Consider the following 25,892-nt stretch of genomic DNA (forward strand, 5'->3'; position numbering starts at 1 on the left):
GTAGTCTTAAACATATTCTATTTTCAGATCGCATGTTTGGGAAGAGACGGAAACAACGCTGCCCCTGAACTCTTATTCTTTCCAAAGTCTTCCTCTAAAACAACACCTATACAAGTGTACTAGTCATTTATTTAAAAAGTGTTGGTTTTTTTTTTTCCCTCCACTTAAAAAATCACTTCTAAATTACTTGCTTTATTATGAGTACAGCTGACTCCAAATGTGCCTTGATCATTGTCTGTAACAAGATTAAACCAACTGAAAATCTGGAGATGATTAGTGGTGATGCTAGGCACATTCCTCAGGGCTGACCCCCAAAAGAAATTTGGTTTGCCCTGAGAATGGAAGCAATTTTTTTCAGTTGTGAAAGTCACTTGCTCATCCACTTCTGGCACCATTTTGAGGTAAGGCTATAATAATGGTGGGGAATCAGAATGCCTTCCTGATCTAGGAACTGTGTACACACTAATGAAATAATAAGAAAAATGAGTGTTGAGTACAGGATGAACAGGAAAAATCTGCCTTCCCAGCCTTTAGGTAAGCAAGAGAACCCCAGACATTTAGCATTAATTATTATTTTCTATGTTGAGTTTTTAAACTTTAGGCTTCCATCTCATCTGTAATCTAAAGGACAGGCAGAAAAATCTACTCTGTTTGCCACAGTGTTTTGAGAACAGCTGTTTAGAACAATAGACATACTACCCTAAGATTGATATTTTGGTCAGTCCTGCATAAGAATTAAAAATTCTGAATAAGATGTCCTGAGTTTTGTCTTTGAAGGAATGAATTCACTGGTTTTAGAATAAGCTTATGGATACCTTTCAGTGTCTGCAAATGCACTTGTACTACTCACACACAGAAAAATTTGAAGGGAAAAAACCATAGAAAACTGGACTTCTGGTCATTGTAAAAGGAGGATAATAACTCAAAATCTCTAGATAAATTTTTAATTGAATTTTTTGAAATCCATAGAATAGATAACATGAGTTTTCTTGGTTGTGGTTTTCAAAGCTATCATATATCTTACTCAATGTATCATTTTTAGTAAAACAGATTACTTAGCGAAAGAATGAATGAAAGCTCTAATGTTATTTTTATACAAGACAAGATTGTGCTGTATAAGCTATTTATTGATACTTGCCAGTTTGTTTTATTGGCTCTTAGCCACCTCCCTCCCCAACCCTACTTCCCCAGCCCTTAAACACAAGTGTTATAGATACTGGGGAAAGAAAGATTTGTACAGAAGCTTACTTCGGGCTTTACCTCAAGCCATAAAATGAAATAGAAATATTTCCCTTTGAGGGAGCTAAGAACACATTTAGTGAATAAGGGGCTATTGCACTTTAAACAGAATTATGCTTTAAATTAAAATAATGTGATCACATGTCAGAGGAGGGACTGCTGTTAAATGAAACATGCAGTTCCCTGGGTTGTTTTTCATAAGCAGAAATTAAATCTAGGCTTCTGCATCTAAAAAACCACTAATTTTCACAGCCTGAGCTGACCAGCTTCAAGCTTATTAGCTCCAAGTCAGGACTGAGATCAAATTTAGATTTAGGCACAGTATGAGGACAAAGAAGCAAAGAACAAAAATTTGGTCTCTGGAGACTTGCCTCTACTTTCTTGCACTTACTGTTAATTTGCATTACTATTTTAGCTAGCTGTTCTCCTGCATACTGCTACGACAATATGATTCTAAACCTTGAAACAAAAATTAAGCCATAAAAATAACTCTCAGGAAGTGGTTTGAACTTCAGATGGGCAAATGCTCTTGTGGACAAGGGTATACTCTCACTGATGCAAAGAACAGAAGGACACCACTGTTCTGTCTGGTCAAAGCTTTGCTCTATTACTGGTCATAGTCTAAACACTTAATGTAATAAGTTCATTTTCAGAAATATTGTTTAAAGATACTGAAATGTCTAATGAGAATATTTTGACACAACTTGAAGTGGAATATAGTCAAAATATTTTATTTAGATGGTGAAATATTTTGTTTTGATTTAATTTTCTTAGTTTTGAGTGTATCACATGTATTTGTTAAAATCCCCATATTCATATAACTTTACTACTTTACTGACTTTCATATAACAGCTGGACAAAAAACATTTAGCAGTAAAATAAAAGTGAAGTACTACTTCAGAACAGAGCACTGTATAAAATTCTTCAGACTTTTTCATATGGTAAAGAGTTTCAAATTATCAAATTTGTTTCTTCTTGAAACAGGAAAAACATGCCTTTTTAAAGAAAACTCAAAGCAAAAGTTTCTAGTTGAATAAAGGTGGTAGGGGAGGACTGTGCTTTCCAAAAGACTATGTGCAGCCATTCACCAGGTACTGATGATTTGATTTTAGTTGTAAAAGCCAGAGCTCTGAACTTGCAGTCTTTTTCTTACAATTTTCTTTTAGTTGCTGGTCTGCTAGGTGATTGAAGTTTCTTCCCCTCTCTGTGCATGAGTTTCTCTGTCTGTAAAATGGAGGTAACAACATTGATAATGACATTATTGCATTTTGCAAAGCCACTTCAAAGGTTAGATGAAAAGTCCTTTGTAAAAGCAAGGAACTTCTAAAACAGAATCCACTCATTCTCTCACTTGTGGATTGCCTGAATAGCTTTATGACCTGTTTCATTACAGACTTTCTTTTCTTTTCTTTTTCTTTTCTTAGTTTTTTTCAAAATAGAAGAGGAATCTGCAATGTCTGAATATAAAGTGGTATACTTGTTGGCTAGTATTTTATTCTAACTACAGGAAGAGTTCTGTTTAGAAATAAATGGAAGGACATAGATAAGTATGTTGACATCCTGAAGATGTGACTTATATTTTTGGTTTTGGTGAGAAATACATCTTGGCTTGATGGAAGGATTGTTTATCTAAAGGTTATTCACCGTCTTTCTAACTATAACATCTTATCTAATAAAAAAACAAAAAACAAAAAACAAAACCACCAAAAAAACCCCCAACCTCTAATTCAGACCTTCCTAATGAGCAAGACAAGGTAAAAGACTACAGTAACTGGAGTAATGTCCTGATGTTACATACCAAACAGAAAAACAAGTCCAGATAATTTTGTATACTGGGTCTAGTGGCTCGTAGTTAATTTTCTTCATAGAAGCCTATACGGTGCTCTGGTTTGGATTTGTGGCTAAACCAGAATGGATAACACACCAGTGTTTTGTCTATTGCTGAGGAGTTCTTGCACAGCATCCGAGCTTTCTTCCCCCCCCATTCTGTCCCCCCAGTGAGTAGGCTGGGGACAGAGAAGATGCTGGGAAGGGACAAAACCTAAACAGCTGACACAAATCAACCAAAAGGATATTCCGTACCTTATAACTTCATGGTAAGCAATAAAAAATGAGGAGAGGGGCTGGGGCAGGTAGCCATTGCTTGGAGACTGGCTTGATTGATCTACTTGTGGGACATGATGAATTATTGCATTTGTATCGATTGGGGGTTTTTGTGCTTTTTTCTCCCCTTGTCACTTATTAAACTGGCTTTTGAAGACTCTTTATTTTGACCCAGGAGCTTTCTTGCTTTTGCTCTTCCTATTCTCTCCCTGTCCTGTTGTCAGGGGCAGGGAGGGGAGTGAGGGAGCTGTGTGGTGCTTTGCTGTTAGCTGCTGTCAATCTGCCAGAACTCTCTACTCTTCTTGTACTTTTGATAATTGAATTTCAGATTCACTGAAATGATGGAGTATTTTTTATTTCTTTGTAACCTGAATTAAGAAAAATAATTACTCTTGAAAAATAGGTGTCTGTTTTATAGTTTTAGATGGTGGTCTGCATAACCTAAGCTATCTTGTTCCTTATCTTGAACATGAAAGTCATAGCACACAATACTTTTCCTGGTGCCCAGTGCAGTGTTCTGCCTAACCTGTTGACTGACCTGGACAAACACAAACTCTTTCTAGCCTGAGTGTCATGTGCTTGCGTCTTGATAGTGCTGTGCTTGACCAATAACATGATTGTGTGGTTTCTGGATTAGCAGTGATTTATATCCCATTACTTGGTCATGGAGAGTGGAAAATCTTGTCTGTTCATGCTTGTCATAATATAGTCATTTATAAATACGAAGTCTCACATAAGGCATGCCAATGAATGTGTGTTTGAAAAAAATAAGTTTTCCACACAAGACCTTTATCAAAGCCTTATGAAAATCTACTGATCCTCAGCCCTGATCACTTTATAATATTTTAGTAATGATTTTTATTTGTTTGTTTTAATTCAGGATCTCTGGAATGAATATACCTCCTCCAGTTATCAGCAACAAAAACTGGCTCAGACTACATTTTGTAACAGACAGCAATCACCGATACCGTGGATTTAGTGCTCACTATCAAGGTACATTTAAAGAAATATATTTTTTGTTGTGGTTGTTTTTGTTAAGAAAAAAAATAGCGGTTGAAGTTGTAGAGGAAATGGGAAGGGCCATTTTAAAAAAATCTTCATAAAGGTATAGTTTGTATTTGCATAAATGATAAATTCAGCTGTGCCACCTGTTATATCAAGTTACAGTATGTTAGAGTATGGGTAGTATATTATCTAGTGTGTCTAAATACAGTTATAAGAAAATTAAAGCAGATATCTGCTTCACTTTACCCTGTGCAAGTACTTAGCTTTAAATATTCTAATATTCTAAAAAGATACTGTGTAACAAATGCAGAAATAATGTTTTTATCATTAAAATATGTATTTGGCTCTATGTTTGTGTAAGTCTTGTTTGTAAAACAGTGAAGAAGTGTCTATTTACTAATGTAGCATTTAATCGCTATTATCTCTTATTACCTATTTCTGAATGCATTGTGCTATTAAAGGTTTAATTTACCCATAAGATTCTTATCCACTGTTTTTATGAACAAGCATTATTTTGAGTAAGAGTGAAAGCATCTGAAGCATTAACTTGGGAATATCACCATTTGGAACGAGGTCATTATAATGATGAAATGTTAATGAAAAGTTAACTTCATTACTATATGTTAATACTGTCTGCTTTTTCACAAGCATTTATAAAGAATATTTTTAAATATCTATAGTGTATCAATGGATCTTCAGGGAACAGTAACCCTTTTTGTACTTTTGTGCTTTTCCATTCATCTGATGAAAAAGAAATCACAGCATTCCGAATGAGATTTAGTTCAGGAATTTTTTTTATAGTTCTCTATATGAAATTTAGCATAGGAAGAGTTTAGCTATGTAAATGTTTGCAGAACCTGATGAAACTAATCAATTAATGTAAAACTTGCAACTAACAAAAGACTAGGACTAATTTTTTTATGTAATTGATCTTTCATAATAGCAAACTTTTTATAACTCTGTGTAATTGCCTCAGATAACATATTCTGTAAAAGAACAGAGTAAATTTGATTACTGTTTTAGCAAATATTGTGTATCTCTATTTAGACTTCTTGAGTTCATAGATGTTCTGGAATGTGTATTCTGAGTGAATTTAGGTAAAAGGAGCCTTCCTACTGTAGCTCCAGGGCTGCTATAAATGTTTATGAAAGGCACTGAATCACTTTTTGCATCATATCCTTCATACTAAACACAATAAACCACACTCTTTACTGGGAAATCATTAGCTTACAGGACTGTTAAAAGGTGTAAAATAGGAACTTTTTAGATCCTACTGCACAATTGAGAAACCATGTGATAACTATTTTGGTTGTTTCTGTGAAGTAATTTGCATTGTTGAGATGTTCATTTCTGAACTGCTGAGAAAAGGAAAACAAAATGTGTTGCACACATACTTGCATTCCTGCCAAAAGCATGAGATATTAGGTAATGAAAGAAAAGAGACTTTTTTTTAGTTTCACCATGTGTTTTCTGCAAGTCATAAAACGTGAGTTTGTAGGTGTGGGAGATTTGAATGTGCTGTGTATCTTCTATTTCATTTTACCACCTAAGTTCGTAGTGATTACATTATGGGGTTTTTACTTTTATTTTCGTTTGCTTATTTAATTTTTAATTGTATATTGCTGAATGTATGTTGAAGTGTACTGTGTACTAAGTTGTGAAATGCTGCAGTAGTTCACCATACTTAATATGGAGAAAATATTTTTTACAATTGTTTGAAAAAAAAAAAGGGTGTAAACAGCAAATAATTTCAGCATGAAAAAGCATTAAATGTGCATACCGAAGCAGATACTGTCATTAAAAATTAACCATAATAGTAGGAAATGGAAAAATGCATTGTCAGGTAATAGCAAAGAGTGGGTTTTGGGTCAATGGTAGGGTAAAGGAGAGAGTGTGAGGAAATTAAATAAACATATTAAAAAAACTTTCATATGTTTAGAAAACAAATAAAAATGTATACCATAAAATCTTTCAGTTTGTTAAAAACTGAAACCTTTATTTTTTTTTCAGTTACAGACAACTTTAAGCCTTTTTGTAAAGCCCATTTTCAAACAGTAATTTTACTGGTGCACTGACATGAGTTGTTACAAAAGCTGCCAGATAACACATAAAAATAAAAAAAGTATTCCGAAGAGCTATGTAGTACAAATGCATGTGCCTGTTTTTCTGTTCATGAGTTTATTTCTGCATCACTTTGAAAGGGTGCCTGTTAATCCTTTCAATAGTCTGTATTTTCACCATACTACGCTGTAGTAACTTGCAAAAACACACTTTTTCCCCTGCTTAACTAACATAGATATTACTGTAACTTCTTTCTGACTTCCCTCCTTGAAACTTAATCTATCCTATGTAGTACCACTATAACTAGAATCAGTAATTTCTTACCACTTCATCTAATTTAACATTCTTTATTCTATTATTGCATCTTTTGAAGGAGCCAGACACCAAATCCTGAACTTCAGAACACTGCATAATTCTTACTCCATCACTGCTTGGCACTTCAGTACTCTCTTCACCTAATCACTCCCTTGGTTCTCTAGTTTTTTTTGCACAACTGAACATTTTGGGCTAGTATATTTGGGTGGTGGTTTGAGCCTGAGTAGCAATGAAGCATCTCCACGGCAGCTCTTTCACTCTAGCCCCACAGCGGAACAGCTCAAAGAACAGGAAGAACAAGAGCGAGAAAGTTGATGGGTTGAAATAGAGACAGGGAAAAGCATTCATCAACTACTGTCCTGGGCAAAACAGTCTTAAATTAAAACATTTAATTACTGATTTGAGTGTTGGGAAACAAAGACAGCTATTTAAAGAATTAGGGAAACCTTTCCTCTCCCCTTTTGCAGGCTTAACTTCATTCCAGACACCTCTTTTTCTCCTTTCTCTGTCTACGCCACCGCAGATCACTGCCTCTTTGGTGATGTGACAGGCAGTGCAGGAGGTTCAGGTCAAGGTGGAGGAGTTTCTTTCTCTTATTCCTCGTGTTTCACTCCTTTCTTCTGCTATTCCTTCCTTCTTGCTCTTTTCCTCTGCTCTGATGTGTGTTTACCATGGGCCACAGTGTCTTAGGGGAAGAACCCTCTCCAGTGTGGTTTATCCATGGGCTTCAGTCCCTTTGAGGGTATCGCTAGCTCTGTAATGGAGCTCTGGCCGTGTTCCTTTCTCTCAGTATCTACTGCCTTTTCTTGAATACATTTTCACAGAGATGCCACAAATTCTGCTGATGAGCTCAGTTATGTCCTGTGGAGCCAGCTGGAACAAACTGTGACCAGGATGGGGCAGCCCCTGACCTCCTGTCACACAGGTCACATGTGCAGCCCCCCTGCTACCAAACCCCCACCTTTTATACCAATTACAACCTGCAAAAGTAATTGTCGGTTGTTTTATTGAAACAACAACAACAAAAAAAACCCCAGTTTTGTGGCCACTTTTTAGGCAGTTATAGAATAACTAAATCTTATTTCCTTCTGTTCTAAATTTATGAATTATTTTTTAAAGATTCTTTTTCACAAAGCAGCCTCACGTGGCCTAGCTTCAGTGTAATATCTAAAGCTACTGTGGCCTAGATGATTGAAAAGAAGACTAAAAATGATGTATACAAAGTCTTAAAATCTAGCTGCATTTGAAAAAAAAAACAAAAACAAACCACCCAAAAGAAAAACTGGAGTATTACATAAACTTTCCTAAACATCCTTTTAATTTCATTAATTATCATATTTTGCCTAATTCTCTGTTTAAGACTTCAGTCTTACAAACACCCGTGAAAGTGTTTAAATTGGCTTATATAGAGCAAATGAAATTTACTGAGGTACGTGAAACTATGGGAAACTCGCAGCTTCATATAAACACATTATCATGCAGGTTAGGTGTATTAATTTCTTTTAATAGGCATTTTAATTCACCAAAGAAATTGAATTATACAATATTTGAAAGATATCGTGGTGTCATAACTAAGACATGCTTATTCTTTCTTGTTTGATCACCCTTGTTTCAGCACTTCTTTCTATTCACTGAGGGTTCTTTGCCTTGATGTTTTTTTTTGTTTCTACTGCTTTGTTAAAACTCCTTTTGAGTTAGAAACTGTTGGCTGAAGTAGAACCAAAGCTTCTTTAGATCTTCCTGAAGCTGCTGCTTCAGTGTTTCTTGGCACTCGTAATCCTCTTTTGCTGTTTCTAAAATTAGTTGTGCTTTTTTACTCCATCCATTTGCAGTTCCTGTAAAAGTTACTTTTGCTTGCTGCTTTCTGTTGGCTACTCTTTGCAATCCATCACTTATAAATGAATTCATAATATTATCTAAGTGGACAGAAGGGATTAAGTTAGCTTCACAGTTTCCAATCTTACAGACTGGCATACACAAACTTCAATGTTCTCTATGTCAAGTATACCTGGACTCTGAAAGGGCTTTTGAAAAGAGGTCTTAATTTTCTGATAGTTAAACATTGCTTTAAAAATCTGTAACTTTGCTATCTTTTGAGATCCAGCATCCTCTCTCTCTCACTCTCTCCCATCCTCATCCTTTAAAGCTCTGGACGGTGTCAGTAGTAGCCCTATACTTACTATTTATTTCACTTGTGAAATCCATTTCTTAACTGCTTTTACTTCCTTTCCCCTTCCCTTTACCTCTGTTTAAGCCACGCACAAACTACTGCTTCTACTATGAACAAAATAGTATCAAAATGTCAATTGAATGCACAATCACATCTGGTTTCCCTTAAGAATCTTTGCTTATAGGAAAATACAGATGAAGAGATGAAATATATCCATGAGTTTTTCAGAATAGATTAAAATTAACTGTCATGCTCATGTTGAAAAGCATGCAAATAGTTACTCTCCTTAGTACTTGGCAGCAGACTATGTAGAGCTGAAATTGGATAAATGCCAGCACTTTCAATGTGTGATGCAATATGGAGAAAACTGACATTGAAAAGTTTTCTCTTTGTCGGCTTGATTTTCTATTGTTCTTTTCTTTTCTTTCTGTCATTTTGTATATGAATAGAAATGTATCTTCATTCAGAAATTAGTTATGGAGTTAGACTTTTCTTAGATATTTTTTCTTGGTTTTGCTTTGACAGAGAATTTGAAGCAATTTGCAATCAGGTAAAGAACAAAAGTAGTACTAAGCTGCATCAGAACATCATGGCTAGAGTTGCCAGCAGGGCAAAACTGTCTTTATCACTTTTTTTCAGAGCATCTAACAATTTAAAAAGAATTTGTCATTCGTTCCTCATGTTCAAAGCTGTTGCAATGAACAGTTTACAGTACTAATGCTGGAAGACTCAGCAGTCGCAACTAAGTCTTACTTGAGATTCAGCTCCAAGACTCCAAAATGTAGATGTAGGTTTAGACACCTATGGGTATCTAAATACCCATTAAAGTTGAGGAGCTGTGGGGCACAGTTCAGCCATACATGAATATATGTGCACTGACGTATGAAATCACCTAGGGTATCCAGGGTATTTTATGGCAATGGCAGAAGTGCAGAGACTCTTCTTGCAGACAAACCAAGGTGTTGCAAAGCAGTACGCTATGCAGTAACACAACTGCACCAACCCAAACTATGCACGGGCAACTGAATCTTCCCCACACCTAGCTAATCCTGCCAGTGCAGGTTACAGAGTGATTCAGCTGACCACATGGTAGGGGTTGGGTAGACTTGCTCTAGAGTAAATGAGCCATCTGCATGGTGCTGGCAAATTAGAATTTACAAGACACTGTGACATTCTGGCACAGACACTAGAAGACAGGGAAGAACACCTAAAATGCCAACAAATAGCACATACGCAGCTGTTGTGTCCTGTCCAAGGTGTGTACTTTAGGATGAAATAAAACACTACATTCCACTGCCTACACTGACTAGATTTCCGTTTGTTATAATAGTTTCTATACTTAGTGCAACTATAGACACGTAGATGTAGGTGTCTTAATTTCAGGTTGAATCTCACATAACGTGACTACTCACTTACTGAAATGGCTTTTTACTACAGCACACTCATGGGCTTGAGATTCCTGGGGAGAAATTAAGGTGTCACGTCTGGAGAAGTCTGCTACTCAAAGGCTGTGCCTACCTCTGATTAGGGCAGTGTAAATAAGTTGTTGGTTGCATTACTAATTTATTAGACAGATGAGATATTTTATTTTTTTTAGACAGATACTTAGTTCTTAGAATTGTAAATCTGTGACTTTTCAGACCCTGAACTCCTATTGTCAAAACAGCCCAGATGGCTACCTGATTTTGTAATGGATGGAGGAAAAAGGAACCCTCTCTTCACAGAATGAAAGGAAACTACGAGAGTTTCTCAGTAGATTTTTTTTTTTATTATTATTTGCCTTGAGGCATAACTAGAACTTAAATTGCATACATTGTCATACAAGTAAGTGTTTTTAGCGGATTTTCATACTCATGGATCTTTTAGCTGTGCTTCATCTTACACTGAGCTATATTTTCCGAATAGATGATTTTTCACCTTTGCACTCTTGAGATGTCTTTTATTCACAACTATACACCCACACAGTGCCAGTGTGCAGAATGACATTGATTTTGCTGTAGTCAAGTCAGAGAGGAGAAAAATCGCTGCATTTTTTTGACCCTCCTGCATCTTAAAGTACTTATTTTTAGAATTCTCCCAATTATAGGTTTTGACACCACCGCTGTTGATGGTTAGTTAAGTTAGTTCTGACACTGTACATAAATACAGAAAGATCTGTTTCTAAAATTTTAATTCACTTTTTTCTATTTGAAATAAGATCATCATTCATTAAAAAAGGTGATGTTAAATCACCTGATGTTAAATCACCTGATATTAAAAACTGATGTTCAATATGAAAACATGGAAGTCTGTGCTAGTGTTTAAATTGATGGATTTTAAATTACTTCTGAAATAAATATTAAGTGGTGCAGTAAAGAGTCCTTCCCATTTCTTAGTGATTTAACACATGTCTTCTTAATTTCATACTTATCCTAAAGAAAAACCTCTAATGTTTTAGGTGTGTTCAAACATTTTAATATATTTCTGTTTCATTTACTATTCTATGCACTTCCATTCATTGTTTACAAAAAGAAAATTACATATTTTTTTTTATGTACTACTGACTATCAGCAGTTCTATCTCCTCTATAGAAGAGGAGATCACCTAAATTTCAATTTAGGTAATCAATTCAATTCAATTAAATTTCAAATAAAGCAATTTCTTTACTTAGGTTTTTGGAAGTTCAGGAATTTATAAATTGAAATGAAAAATATCATTTCAAACAGCAGTAGAAAAAACAGAAAATGAGATATTCAAACTACAAAATCCATAGGTAATATGAACTATCCTGGTTTTGGGAAAGGAAAAAAGGTATTTAAATTATAGTGTGGTTTTACTTTTCCTATTTATATGCATATGAATATATAAAATATTTTAAATATATACAACTATATGTAATATATATAATTATATGTGTAAAAAGATATATTTAAAAAAAAATAAAAACAATCCTGTAAGGAAAACAATTGAAGCTGAAGAAAAAATAAGTACTAAAATAAATATTTGCTGGTAGTAGAACTCTTCTAATAATAGTACATAAACTGTAGACTTTATAGGACCTTCAAAATACTTCATTTTTTATAAGGTCAAAACATTAATACATTAACCTGTTTATCTGTACCCTTCATGACCACCAAACAGCATAATATATTGCACTGATGAGCTGTTCATGTCAAGATGATAAAACAACTGAGGGAAAAACCTGGGATAAAACACTTGTTTATGTTCAGAATATTTAGTGTTATTGAGATAAAGTGTTGGAACACTTTGTTTCCCCTTTGAAAAATGTTGACATTCAAACGCTCCCATAATATACTTGGGCTTTCTCATTAAGTGTCGTGTTTTCTGCAGCAAAAAATATATCACTATAATGTAAAGTCGTAAGCCATTCCAGTTAGTTTTTTAATAGCTTCGACCATTATAAAGTTTACTGGACACCAAAGAAAACGAGCCCGAAGTGGTCTAACTTTGGAGAATGGATTTTAAATGTTAAAATGCATACTGTCAGTGACATCAAACATCTTAGAATAATTTCTGCTGCATGAGTTACTCCCATTTCCTTGCCTCCCTCCTCCCCCACTCAGAATTTTCAACTTTTTTTTTTTTTTTAATTATAGGAGGTATTTTTTTCATTTTAGAGGGGTGTTGGTTTTTTTTTTTGTACTGGTAGGGGACACCCACACAATGAAAGAGATTGTTTCGATAAGAAAACAACAGCCAGATGTAGATAATGAAGTAACTGAATGTAGGATTTTTTTGTGTCTGGCCTCACACTCGATTTTCCCATGTACTTCCCAATCAGACTGAATAAATTATTATGAAGAATTGTCTCCTTTCTGTCTCTGTTTGTTCTGTTTGGCCTAAAGACAGAGTTGTTTGTTTGTTGTTTAGTTGCATGAGAACACTTGCACTTTTCATAGAAATCATATCCTCATTTCCTTGAAGATAAAGCTAGAGTAGTTATTTAGTTTTAAATTTAATTGTATGAACTGGATAGCCATGTGTTGAAGCATAACGTATGTGAAATACAGTTGTTTTGGTCTTTTAAATGTTTCTCCCTCCTTTATTATTTGTGAAGACTGTAATCACACCATATACCTGAAGACTGAGTAACATGCTGAATGGTGTCCTGCCTAAAGATAGGAAAGTTACTCTTTTTCCAATAGAAAATTTAGATTTAAAATTCTGTTCTGGAATATGAGTATGGAAGTGACAAATGCAGTGTGTTATGTCAGGAGTTATTTCTTGTTGTTAAATAAGTTACTACAGTTTTTACTAATTCCCAGTATAGGTAAGATTGAGGACATTTGGCTTTATTCTTCAGAACTAAATCTAAGATTATGTAATTCCAGAAGTAAAAGTACCTTTTTCAAAGTATTCCCCAGACTCCTTAGTAAATAAGGAATCAAATCTATTTAATTTAAGTTAATATTTTAATGAATCCTACTCCAAGTAAGGAATGAAAGAATTTTCTGAACTGCCTTTTCAGTTTCCAGCTACTTTCTCCACCTTCCAGTCGATGGATCTTTTAATACTTCAAAACATGGGCTGCTTTATTTGTTTATTTTATCAGTAGCAGTACCAGAAAACTAGAAGAACTTTTTTCCCCTATTCACAGGCACCTGGAAATTAATTAAACATATACCTCCATTTAACAAATTGTTTTCCCTTAAATGCAGCTGAGGCAATAAACCTTGTGTACCAGTGAACATTATTATATGGAATTTGTTGATTTGTAAAATCATTAACTAGTTCCAAAGAGATTCTCAGTTATGTAATTTCTTTAGTTCTTCATTATGTCAAATTTCAGTACCATTCATATTTGAAAGAAAACTTGATAAAAGCCCTCTGAGGACCATATTGGTCACACATTCTCTGTTTCTAAGTCTGAAAATTGCCAGAACAACAGTAGAATAGCAATGTGAATACTAAACTGTTTGTAGTATCTCCTAAGAGTGATTTTTTTTTTAATTATTTTTTATTTACTTGCTTGGTTTTAGAGATGGCATTTTTTTTATTATTATTATTATTTATTTACTTGCTTGGTTTTAGAGATGTCAATAGGGTTTTTTGGTTTTTGGGTTTTTTTTGTTGTTGTTGTGTTGGGGTTTTTTTGGCTGAATCCTGTATCAATATTAACATTGTTTTACCTTTTCAGAAAATGAAATCAGCCCAGTTCAGCCCAGTTGTTTTATGCATTTTCAATTCCAGTGTTATTTTTTTTCAGAAAGCTCGTATGTTTTGGGGTTATTAACATGACCCATGACTTTTCCCGAATGTCACCTATTTTTAGCTAATTTACCAAGTTTTTTCCATGAGTGGCGAGATAAAGTTTACATGTGAACTGAGATATGGAGGTTGAGAACTGAGATTAGAAGAGAAAAAAAAGGAAAGTGAAAAAGAAAGATTTGTATCAAGAACCCCCCAAAAGTGAGCTGAGAGTTCTTAATGGAAAGTAATATGTAGGAGAAAGACAAAGACCCAAACAAAGTGATTAGAGTGGAGAGTAAGGGATTGTGAGGAAAAAAATAGATGAGAAGACCAACGGTACTAAAGAGAAAGAACATGAAGTGAGTCAGTTTAATATTTATGACTTACCGGATAAGAAAACTTCTTGTATAATGCAAGAAATAATGAAATTTAATCTGCGCTAGTTGAGAAAAAATGTCCTGAACAGGTAGCCAGGACAAGTCTAGCTTCCTCAGCCTCTCCTCACAGGGCAAGTGCTCCAGTCCCAACCACCTTGGGGACCGTCTGACAAACTCACTCCCATTTATCAACTTCTTCCAAGGGCTCCTTCCTTTTGGTGAGGCTCAAACTGGACATGGAGCTAACAAGTGCTAAATAAAGGTGAGGGTAATCCCTTCCAACAGTGTATCAGACATGCTTCTGTTAATGCATTTTAGGATGCTGTTCACCAGGACACACTGCTGGCTCACATTCATCTTGCTGTCCACCAGGACCCACCAGACCTTTTCAGCAGAGTTGTTCCCCAACCAGTCAGACCCCAGCCATTCCTGTTGCAAGAGATTGAATTTATCCTGGTTTATTTTCATGATTCATGTTGTCTCATTCCTCCAGCCTGTCTTACCTCCCCCTGGATGGCCAGCCTGCTTTCAAGCACATTGGCTATTCCCCCCAGTTTGGTGTCACCTGCAAACCCAATGAGAGCCACTCCATAGCCTTGTCATGGTCGTTGATGTAGGTATTACAAGACAGGTCACAGGATAAAGTCCTGCAGTGCTCCACTTGTTACAGTCCTCCAAGAAGAGTACGGCCCACTAACCACAAACCTGTGACCCTTACCTTCTAACCAGGGTTTGTGCTCTGATACTTTTGTTCCTCGCTCCCCTTGGGGTCTTGAATTCATTTCATGGCAACTGCAGCCATGGCTACAATTGATTATCATATCTCCAACCAGGTCTCCCTTGTTAGTGAGTTGCAGGTCCAGCTGTGCATCAACCCTGGTTGGTCCATCCAGTATGTCAATAAGTAAGTTGTCCCTGAAATCTTCCAAAAACCCATCACCACACTACAGCCATGTGAGCTGTCCTACCGTATCTTGGTTACTCCAATGATGCCACCATTCTGTGATGGCATTTCCAGTTCCTCCCATTTCTGTCCCAGGCTGAATGAATGTGTATATGGAAGCTTGAGGCAGGGGTCTCTTCACCCTATTTTAGCATTCCTGAAGTCTCTCATATTCCTGAAAATTTTTCATTTCCTTTCTACTTTTTTCCACCATTATGTCGCTTAAATGTGGCTCGTTATCTCCCTCTCCATCATTCTTAGCATACACCTCTCATCAGAAGGTTGGCCATAGTGTTGGCAAAGATGTTCTTGTTCCACTTTGTCAGGGGCACCTTCTTTGCGTAACAGCAGACTGTAGTCACTCTGTTTAGGCAGAGATTTAACAGCACTGCTTCCTAAACCATCACTGCATCAATCAATTTATCTTTAAGTGATGGGCGTCTCAGAGTTTTAGTCATGTAGGCTTCCCGCTGCTCTTGCAGGGAATTCAAAGACATTAGCTTGTGTTGCTTCTTTGTAACTGTCTTTGCATAGTAAGCATTGCAAATTTATCTTAATTTGCAAGTAAAAGAATGGGATCTGTTGATCATTACTATTGTCAGTAATATCAGCAAGCTCTTATGTTCTAGGCTAGTCAGTATATTAGGAGCATTACATAGTCCTTAAGTTCATACTGAGAGTGCTTTAAAAAGCACTTCTTTGTGCTTTTTAAATTAAATATTAGGAAAAGAGAAGAGGACAAAGCAGAAAACGTGCTGTTGTATAAATCGACCTGCACTTTGACTCTTATTGTTGCTCTGGCCTTTCATCATTTCAGAAGAATATAGCAAAGTTGAAGAAAGTTCAGAAAAAGATAGCAGAGATCATCAAACACATGGATTAGTTTCCGATTGAAAAGTGAGTGACTAGTGTAGGACCCTGAAGCTTAGAAAATAAATAGAACTCTGGGAGGAGGGGAGATACACAGATTAGAAAATCATGAATCACAGGGATGGTACTGGAAATAGTTATTATGTCTGTTTTGGATGCGAAAACTGAAGCGCATACCAATGAAGTGACTTAAGTGGCTTGCCCAAAGTCACCCAGAAAGTTATCAGTGGAGTTGGGCACCGGGTCTTTTGAGCCCCAACCTAGGGCAGCTGAAAACTACTTAACACTAACTCTGGCTTTTCACAAAGCTGGCAGAATTGCTTAGGTATTGCTGGTTTAGTTTATAGTACTGCCTTGGTGCACTATGATGTATGAGGCCATATGTTCAGATTAAATAAAGCTGACACAAATACAAAAAGGGACAGGCATATTGACTTTCTGAAAGTAAACCAAGCTGGTTTACTTGCTCCTTTCCCTTCTCTTTGCACTTAATAGTAAATTTTGGATTAAAGACAACACCTCTTAATTCCTAATACGTATATCTAGCGTATAGGTGTAACAAATAGGTAAATAGTGTACGTAGGTTTATAACTGGAGATATAAGAAGAAAGGTTTTCTTTTCATTTGATGCAGCCTGGTGCTGGTAGTTTGTATTTTCATGTAAAAGATATAAAAGCCACATGTTTAAATCACAATATTCCCCTGGAAAGTCCCAAAAGTTATATGTGTTAAATAAATTAAAGTCAGGGTTTGGCCTCAGCCGGCAACAAAGAACCATGCAGCCACTCACTCAACCCCCACAGCCGTGGGGAAAATTGGAAGAAAAAGGCAAAACTTGTGGGTTGAGATAAAGGCAGTTTAACAGAACAGCAAAGGAAAGAGAAAATCAACAATAATAACACCGACAAAGGAATATACAAATGCGATGCCGTACTGCCGTATTGCTGTACACTCATTGACCAGACCCTGACCTGGACCACCTCAGCCAGCTCCGAGCGGTGAGTTCCTGCCTCCTTCCCTGTCCAGCTCCCCCCCATAGCCCGGGCATGGCTCACATGGGGTGGAATACCTGTGTCCACTGCCGCATCCTTGGGGAAATTAACCCCATCCCTGCTGGAACTAGGGCAATTAATTATAAAAAAGATTTATAATTATGGTCTTGAAGGAAATTTCAGTTTTAAGAAATTGACATTCTGCTGTTTTTTGAAGCCATTTGAGCGCACTGATTAGACACTTAGAGCAAAACAATCAGTAGTACTTAAGCTAAGAATCATTCAGCTTCCCAATGACCCTAATGGGAATTTATGAATATTAACCAACCTGGAAGAAATTCATCCTTTTACCTCTTGTGGAGGTTATTGCAATGTTTTTTTTTGAGGGTTTAACTGACATTTAACTATTCCATGGTCTTTGTACACAGGCAAAATATTTCTTTTTTGTAAAACATCTTTGTACTCAACCTGTGTTAAAATTAATGTGGTGTGTTTTGGTTTTGGTTTTTTTGTTGTTTTTTTTTTTTTACTTATTTTAAATTATTATTTCCTGGGGGAATGAATTTACTTGATACATGCTGAAATTTCTCAATCATTGCTATCCAGTAACTTTTTCTTTCAAGTGAAAGAAGTTACTTTAGAAGTCTGTAGAATCTTTCAGAAGCTCCTGCCTCTCAAAAAGTAATAATAATGTCATTTAATTTATGTGAAGTAAATATCTAGCAATGATGGTAAAACTGTTCACAATTTTGAAAGAAGCCAAATTCTGAGTAGAAATTACCAGAACCAAATGAGAAACACAGAGAACATGATTTACTGTAAGCATCAAATAGAACTTCAGTTTAAAGCATGAGTATTTAAATATTTTTCAAGACCCTTTCAGAAGGTTTCTGATGTCTTTCACATTTCTGAGAAGAGAAAAATTTGTAATGGAACTTTTGTCCACCAAAACAACCCAATGGAACTTCCTGCCAGCCAGAAATGCTCACATAATTCCTGGAAACACATGTTTAATACAAATTGGTTTCCATCCAGTTATGTACATAAATCATTCTCAAATCATAGCACTATATGAGTTAATTTGTACAGGAGAAGATATGAAACTTGTTTTAGAGATGCCTTTTATAATTTTCGCTGGTATTGATTGCAGTAAAATTTAAGTAATAGTTATTTCAACTTGTTACCCACTAAGGACCTTGACCTCAAAGAAATTCTATACACTGCAAAATACGTTACATCTCTGTGTAGAAAAAAACATAAAATCTGCAGGTAAAAACACAGCGAAACTGTTCTTTTTTATAGTTAGGAATGTATTTTTCCTCAGGGATATTAAGAATGGAACAACACTCATATAAAAGGCATAAAAATAGATGAATGGAAATAAATAAAAATAACCAAAAGAAAAAAAATCAGCTTAGTGACAATCATAGCATCCCCAATAAAATTCTGTACCCCAGAAGCCCATGAATTTTTTACATAACCCATTCATGAGAAATTGGTAAATGCTGTCTTTCACACAAGAGAAGGTTTATACAATATTCGTATGCTGGTAATTATGAAGGCACAAAGAGCAGCTAAATACTGTATAGTGCCTCCTTATTTTGAAGTATCTTCATTTGAAAAGTATCGTGACTCTGGTAGAATGAATTAGAAAAAACTTTCTTTATATACAGTATTCTTACATATTTTTCCCCTTTAAAAGAAAAAGAATAAATAAATTCAGAAGCAGCTTCAGCCTTTAATTCGTAGTTTTCTAGAATAATGAAAATATATGAACAATTCTGCACAATGTCTCTAAGTATTTTTCTACTCTCAGTGTTTGAAGTATCTGTTACATGGAAAGCTTCCCACAATATCTTATAACAGATTAAGGTCAATGTCTGAGGTAGAGAGCTTGCACTCATTTCCCCATTTCTGTGCATCTGGCTTTGGAGTCCTCAGCACAAGAAGGACATGGACCTGTTGGAGTGGATCCAGAGAAGGGCCACAAAGATGATGAGAGGGCTGGAGCATCTCTCCTATGAAGACAGGCTGAGAGTTGGGGTTGTTCAGCTTGGAGAAGAAAAGGCTCCAGAGAGACCTTATAGCAGCCTTCCAGTATCTGAAGGGTGCCTACAAGACAGCTGGGGAAGGACTTTTTACAAGGGCATATAGTGACAGGATGAGGGGTAATGGCTTCAAACTGGAAGAGGTTAGATTTAGAATAGATATCAGGAAGAAATTTTTCACTTTGAGAGTGGTGAGACACTAGAACAAATTGCCCAGAGAAGTTGTGGAGGCCCCATCCCTGGAAGTGTTCAAGGCCAGGTTGGATGGTGCTTTGAGCAACCTGGTCTAGTGGGAGGTGTCCCCGCCTATGGCAGGGGGCTTGGAACCAGGTGATTTTTAACGTTCCTTCCAACTTAAACCAATCTTTGATTCTATGATTTCAGGCCCCTGATTCTATGGGCTGTTATTTGTTCTTTTTTTCCATTTAAACAGAAGAAACCTTTTTAGTGTAAATGTGGTTGAAAAATGGAACAAGTTTCCCAGGAATATTGTGGTAGTCTCTATCCCTGTAGAGAGAGAGACTGAACATGGACTGGAGTCTATTCTAAGCAACCTGCTTTAGCTTTTAGCAGGTGAGGGTGAATCAGACAGTCTCAAGAGGTGCCTCCCAACATCAACCATTCAGTGAAAGTCTGGAGTGTTCAGCTATACTGAGCAACCAGTCATCTTAAAATTTGACCTCCTTAAGTTCTATCAGCCAAGGAACGTAAGGAGTATCCAAAGCCAGCTACCACTTCTGAAAATGAAATTGCCATATTTTTAGACATGCCGTATATCTTTCTCCTGTAGAAGATGTCACTGTGAGCATTTCTCTTTACAACGTAGTACACTGCTGAGGAAAGATACTTGCAGTAACTGAGGTAGCTATTTTGGATATTAGTAACCATTTTCTCTGTTGAAAGAGAACTCTTTCATTATTATCATCATATTGTGGTGCAAAACTGTCTGAAATGCTGATTAAGGTAATACATATGTAACTCTTAAGAATACACTTGAAAATTATTTCAATGTGTAATCGTTTAGCTTAAGACACTTTGAAATTGTGGGCTGATGGATCACTAGGGGCTTCTCAGAGGAAAGCTTTTCGAGAGGCAAGGCTCTTGTTTTGCACTGGGTGCCCACTTCATAGCTCAAAAGTTCGCTTACTGCCCACTTGATGCTGACAGCACTTAATGTTCTGCAGGAATAGCTTTATCTCTGTAAAGTCTAAGTGGATTTTGGATCAGTTTCTATATTGAAGGAACCTTCTTCCTTCCCAGAGAATTGTTTTCATCTCACTGAGGACTTGACCTTTCTTAAAAAGCATTATTTTTTAACCTGTCCTGACCTTTTAGATAAAACTAAAAAGTAAAAGATGGTACAGTTTCATTTATAAACCGTTCAACTTTGCATTACTTTATAATTAACATTTACTCTGTTTAGATATTAACTTCATTTATTTATTCTGAGTGATAAATAAGAGAAGAATAATACTTCTTGTTAAATGTAATGCTTTGCTTTGTTCATAGGCATGGTATTTTTCACAGTGATTAAGAGACAGTAATTGTCAGGGTGCAGCAAGGGCCAGTGGCTTCCCTGAGGGCTGGTGAGCTGGGGTCACAGGGGGTTCTGCATGGGGGACCACCAGTGCAGGGCATCGCAGCCAGTGCTGGTCCCACTGCCCCCAGCCAGGGAGCAGGGCAGGTTGGGGGCGGCTGGAGGCAGACTCAGCCCTGGGCATCGGGTACCTCCATGGATATTAGGGACAGGCCAAGGCTGGGCAGGGACATTAGCCCCATGGCCGGGCAGGGCAGGTCTGTGAGGAGCTGGGGACCCGCACCGCTGTGGTATTGCTGGGGAAGGGCCTGATGTCCCCAGTCTAGGGGTCCTGGAGCCATGGACATGGGTGGGGGGAGGCCCAGAGGTGGCTAGGCGGTGTTGTTTAGGCCCATTAGAGCCCTCATGGTCCTCGCAGTCATTGAGCAGTACTTCAGTGGTATGAGTTACATAGAAACATAATCTACGTTTGGTATACAAAACTTCAGATCTAAAGTTAGTTGGATTGTAATGCACTTGTATAGTATAATGTTAGACACAGAGTCTTGTTCTGGCTGAAGGGAACACAATTTATATAGTTAACAATTTACTGTCATTCCAATTAAAGTTTTAACAGTCTGATAGTCTGTCTAATACATAAAAGTCTCAATAATAATACTAATAATACATCTATAAAAGTTAAGAACTGCCTTTCTACTCTCTACTGTTTTGCACTTGTCTTATTTTCACCCTTTTCACTGTGCCCCTGGGGTGGGGATTACAATGAATTGATAACATCCTAGGATCTGCGTTGGGATGAGCGTGATATTGCTGGTGGTGACAGGGCCTCTTCAGCCTTGGAGTTCGGTTGTTTCTTTCTATACGTTTTCGTAATACAGGCTGCTTTTTTCTCATTGTTCTTTACTAAAATTTGAAAGTTGCACATTAACTTCCCTCACCCTCAGTAAGTATAAAGGGCTGTTGCTTGTTATGCAGTGACAGCTTAGCTTTACCAAAACTTTGCTGTATGCAGTATTCTCTAAAATACAAACTGGTCAGGAAATATTCACTTGGCTGGTATAAATTATCAAAACTAGTGAAAACAACCTCAGGCCAAGGCAAGCCTGCATGAGGTCAACACAAATCCTGTGGCCTTGTATTACTAATGGCAAAATTATACTTATTAGACCAGAGTCTTCAGAATTTCTGTATCATTTTCCATTAATAATGCTGCACACAGGTAAACAATGGAAAAGATGTGCTTATGTATTAAGATTTGTATTCTTTCCTATGCAATGAACATATACAGACTGATATTAAGGTAAACATGGCAATATACCTTTTCTGCAAGCTTGTCTTTTCCATTTGCCTAGTAAACAAATACCCTTTCTAAGAACTTCACGTTATTTCTAAAAAGTAGTAATCTGTTTAAAAAAAAGAAAAAAAAATATTAACTCCTAAAATTATCTTCCCTCTAGTGAAGATTAATACATCAGATAAATTTTTGGAGTCATAAATTATTTTAGTAATCTTTAGGAATGAGTTTGAGTCACATAGGTCCTTGATCCCTAAAACTTGGTTTAGGATAGAAAATTTGGGCATTTAGCCTCGTTAGGGCTAAGATTAGATACCAGAGAGCAAAGATACACAGATTTTTTGATATTTAGAGTAAACAAAAGACAGTTACTACTGGTTTTATAGTTCTTTTTTTTTCATGCATCTGAACTGCGCTGAAAAAATAAAAAGTAGGAGTGTCAAAGTTGTATTGATATGTAGTGCCAGCTTTAGTAAGTATTGTTCTACCTGGAACTGTATGTTTGATTTATGCACGGCAGTTTTCTTGCTTAGAGCACTGAACAGATATTAGGCAACTAATATTAATAACCCTCTGGCAATAAAAGGAAAGTGTGAGTTTCATTTTGTTGATAAGAAATGAGGGCGCTACAATACAGTAACATGTCCAAGTTGACACAAGAAACAGAATTAAAAACTAGAACCTTTACGTTTTAAACTTATAGAAACCTGTGATTAAATGTCCATGATACATGTTCACATAAAAATATGTTTTTAAAAGTACATACAAGATTTTATGATAGTTTTTAACTTGTTTTAAAACACAGGTGTGTTGTTTTTTTTGTTTGATTTGTTGGGGTTGGTTTTTTTTGTTTTTTTTTTAAGTCAAGTTATAGCACACATACCAGCAATAAATCAATGTTGTAACATTTTCCCTGTTATTTCTTGATTCTTCTGCTTGAAATCTCAGTAAAGGATGCTTTCTAAAACTGTCAAAATCCGGTCATTAAAATCCCATTCATGAAGGAACGTAGCAGTAGGTTCTGTTCTGGTGTATGGTCCAAACTGAGCACAGCGGGTTATGTTTTGCACTGCAGCATGTATAAAGTGCATTAATTTTCCTTTTGTCCTAGGTAGTTCCTGGGACAGAAAGAAATTTATCTTTTTTGTTACATGGTTGCTATATACATTGCTTTCAACATTAGTCTGTACATCGTCTTGAGGATGTGCCTATTTATCCTATCCTTAAAAAGGGTAAATAAATCTTTTTGTTGCACTATGATTCACAAGACCAAATTGCAAATAAAGTAAAGATATAAGACAATACTGGAGAGGCTTTCTACTCGACAAATACAATAGAGGTACTCTGTTGTAATATGACTACTAGTAAATAGGCCAACAGATGTGAATACTTTCCATTCTCAGCATTTTATTATTCATTCCATAGATTCCTATAATATTATTGAGCCTTGAAGAATTTAAAAGCTTTTTTCTATTATTATGATTTTTATGATTTCACAGATTTATCTTGCATTGATGTACACCTCTTTCAAGAAGAAAGCAAAGCATGACTATATCTATGCAACAAATAATCATATGAACAAAATTCTTTTGTATTTCAAATCACTGTTTTCTCATTTACAAACATTTGTTTGTGTTAAAGTTTTGGTTTGTTTTTGTTTTTTTCTTAAAAGTAATAGTCCTTCCAAAAATTATTTTCTCACTGAAGTTAAACCAAATGAAAGAACAGTATCCATATGTGTGCCTATGTTGGTCATTTTCATATTGTTTTTCATACAAACAAACATATCTCACTGGAATAAAATCTATTATTTGCATAGATATATGTAAAACAAACAAAAGTGGTAGTTCTTTGTTTATGGAGTTTAGTGGTGGGAAGATAAATCATGTTAATATGTTCAGCATTTCTATATTTTCAAAAACTAGAAGGTTGATTTTTTTCTGGATAGAAATTCAGATTTTCAAATGTAATCAGTTTGATAAAATTAAGATACATAAATTTACGGTATTCTCAGTATCTACTTAAAATCTCAGACAATTGTAAGTTCACTGAGAGAAGCATCTGGAAAATCAGGGACACATGCATTTATATGTATTGAATGATAAGAAATGTCTTTATCTCCTGCACCCCTGAAAATTTCTGGTTGATGCTTAATTGTTACTTTCAGACTGTTCTGATATATGTCTTACTGCAGCAGTTGATTTACATTTAAAATTAATAGATAAGATGGAGAGAAAGAGAAGAAAGAACAATAGAGAGGTTGAAAAAAGAGAGAGAAAAAAATTGCAAGTCAAAAAAAAAAAAATCATTAGAGAGTGCGGTAATGCAAAGAAGTGCCATCTGGTGCCAAAAAGAAATAAAAATTAAATTCTGAATCAATTCACACATATTATGGACAACATGAAAACAAAAGGAAGCAAAAAGTACATATATTAAAATTCTGTCTAGACAACTTTTGGAGTCATTGCTATTTAGATAAATCCAGGGATCATTGCCTGTTTGAAATGAAGTCTAGAAACTTGTTTTGAACCATAATTTTTCAGTCATATATTTCTTTAAATATAGTTTTATTTCCTTTCTGAATAGCTGGGAACTGAAAATCAGTTTGGTCAGAAGAATGTTTTATGTCAGCCATTTATACTGAATTTGTATTCTCAAAAGTATATTTTTGTTTTGGATTCCTTACATTTCTGTTACTTACTTGGAAATCAGCAGAAGCAAAACTGTAATTTGAACTTAAAGCCAGATAAAAATACTAGAAATTTATGAAGAATAAAAAAAAGAGATATGTAAAAACAATAAGGCTGGAATGACATCTAAAAATATTTTAAAAGAGTTAAATAAGGTGTTATATCTACACTAACTTGAAAATTGCTTTAACAGATCCAGAATACATTCTTCTAATTAGGTTTGTAACTTTATTGGAGTCTTGCAGGCATCAAAAGAACATCAAAGAGAACAGTTAATTATGATATTTTGTTAGCCAAAAAAAAAAAAAAAGGCGTTCTTAATGGAATGCACTGGTCACTGCAAAGTTAGTTAACTATGAGAAGGTTTTAAGTAAGGATACGAAATAAGTCTTGACTGAAAGTCCTTGAACATCTGAAAGAAGAATGAAGATGGAATATCGTGATTGCTCTTTTTAAAAATTCTACATATAATTGCAGCCACCTCTTTTTTCTTTGATAAAATATGCATTCTATTTTTGCTTAAGACTTTCAATACTTCTTTCTCAATTACCCATTGCAAAAGGCTAGAATAGCTTGCTTCTTGCTATTAAGACACACAGGAAAAATCCCAGGCTGACCTCATTAGCAGTTTACTATAGTGAGTCCCGTTTAGGGTCATCTGCGTTAAGGACCTTTAGCTTTGTTTGGGAAGTCTGCGGTTTGATCATAAGTGTCACAAGGACTAATAAAGTCCTGCATCTCAAATTCATCCTGAATAAACAAGATAGTGAATATCCCTATTTGCTCTCACATTTTGAACTCAATTTGACTCTTAGGAATTAATCAGCAAACTAATTCTAATGAATTAGAATAGCTGCTGAACAGTAGCCTTAGATCCCCTTTATTTGGTTTTATGAACAATTTGCCAGTTTTCATTTGTTCTTCCACTGCTGAAGTTAAAACCTCGAGTCCAGTAACAAGTGGAGTACTGCAGGGGTCCGTCCAGGCACGAGTTCTGTTCAGTGTGTTTATCAGTAATCTTGAATCAATGACAAAATGTAATCTTATTGGATTTGCAG

General features: G+C 35.7%; 1 protein-coding gene across 2 annotated transcripts in view; it reads left to right on the top strand.

The window, feature by feature from the left end:
* CSMD3 (CUB and Sushi multiple domains 3) overlaps nucleotides 1–25,892 on the top strand; it is a 715,473-nt gene that overhangs the window by 243,472 nt on the left and 446,109 nt on the right. For both annotated transcript variants that reach the window (XM_009890359.1, XM_009890360.1), the window contains exon 6: nucleotides 4,223–4,335. In XM_009890359.1, the coding sequence (XP_009888661.1) occupies nucleotides 4,223–4,335 (113 nt within the window). The remainder of the gene's footprint in view (nucleotides 1–4,222; nucleotides 4,336–25,892) is intronic.

The sequence above is a fragment of the Charadrius vociferus genome, unplaced genomic scaffold (genome assembly GCF_000708025.1).
Source record: "Charadrius vociferus isolate BGI_N301 unplaced genomic scaffold, ASM70802v2 scaffold168, whole genome shotgun sequence".
Lineage (NCBI taxonomy): Eukaryota > Metazoa > Chordata > Aves > Charadriiformes > Charadriidae > Charadrius > Charadrius vociferus.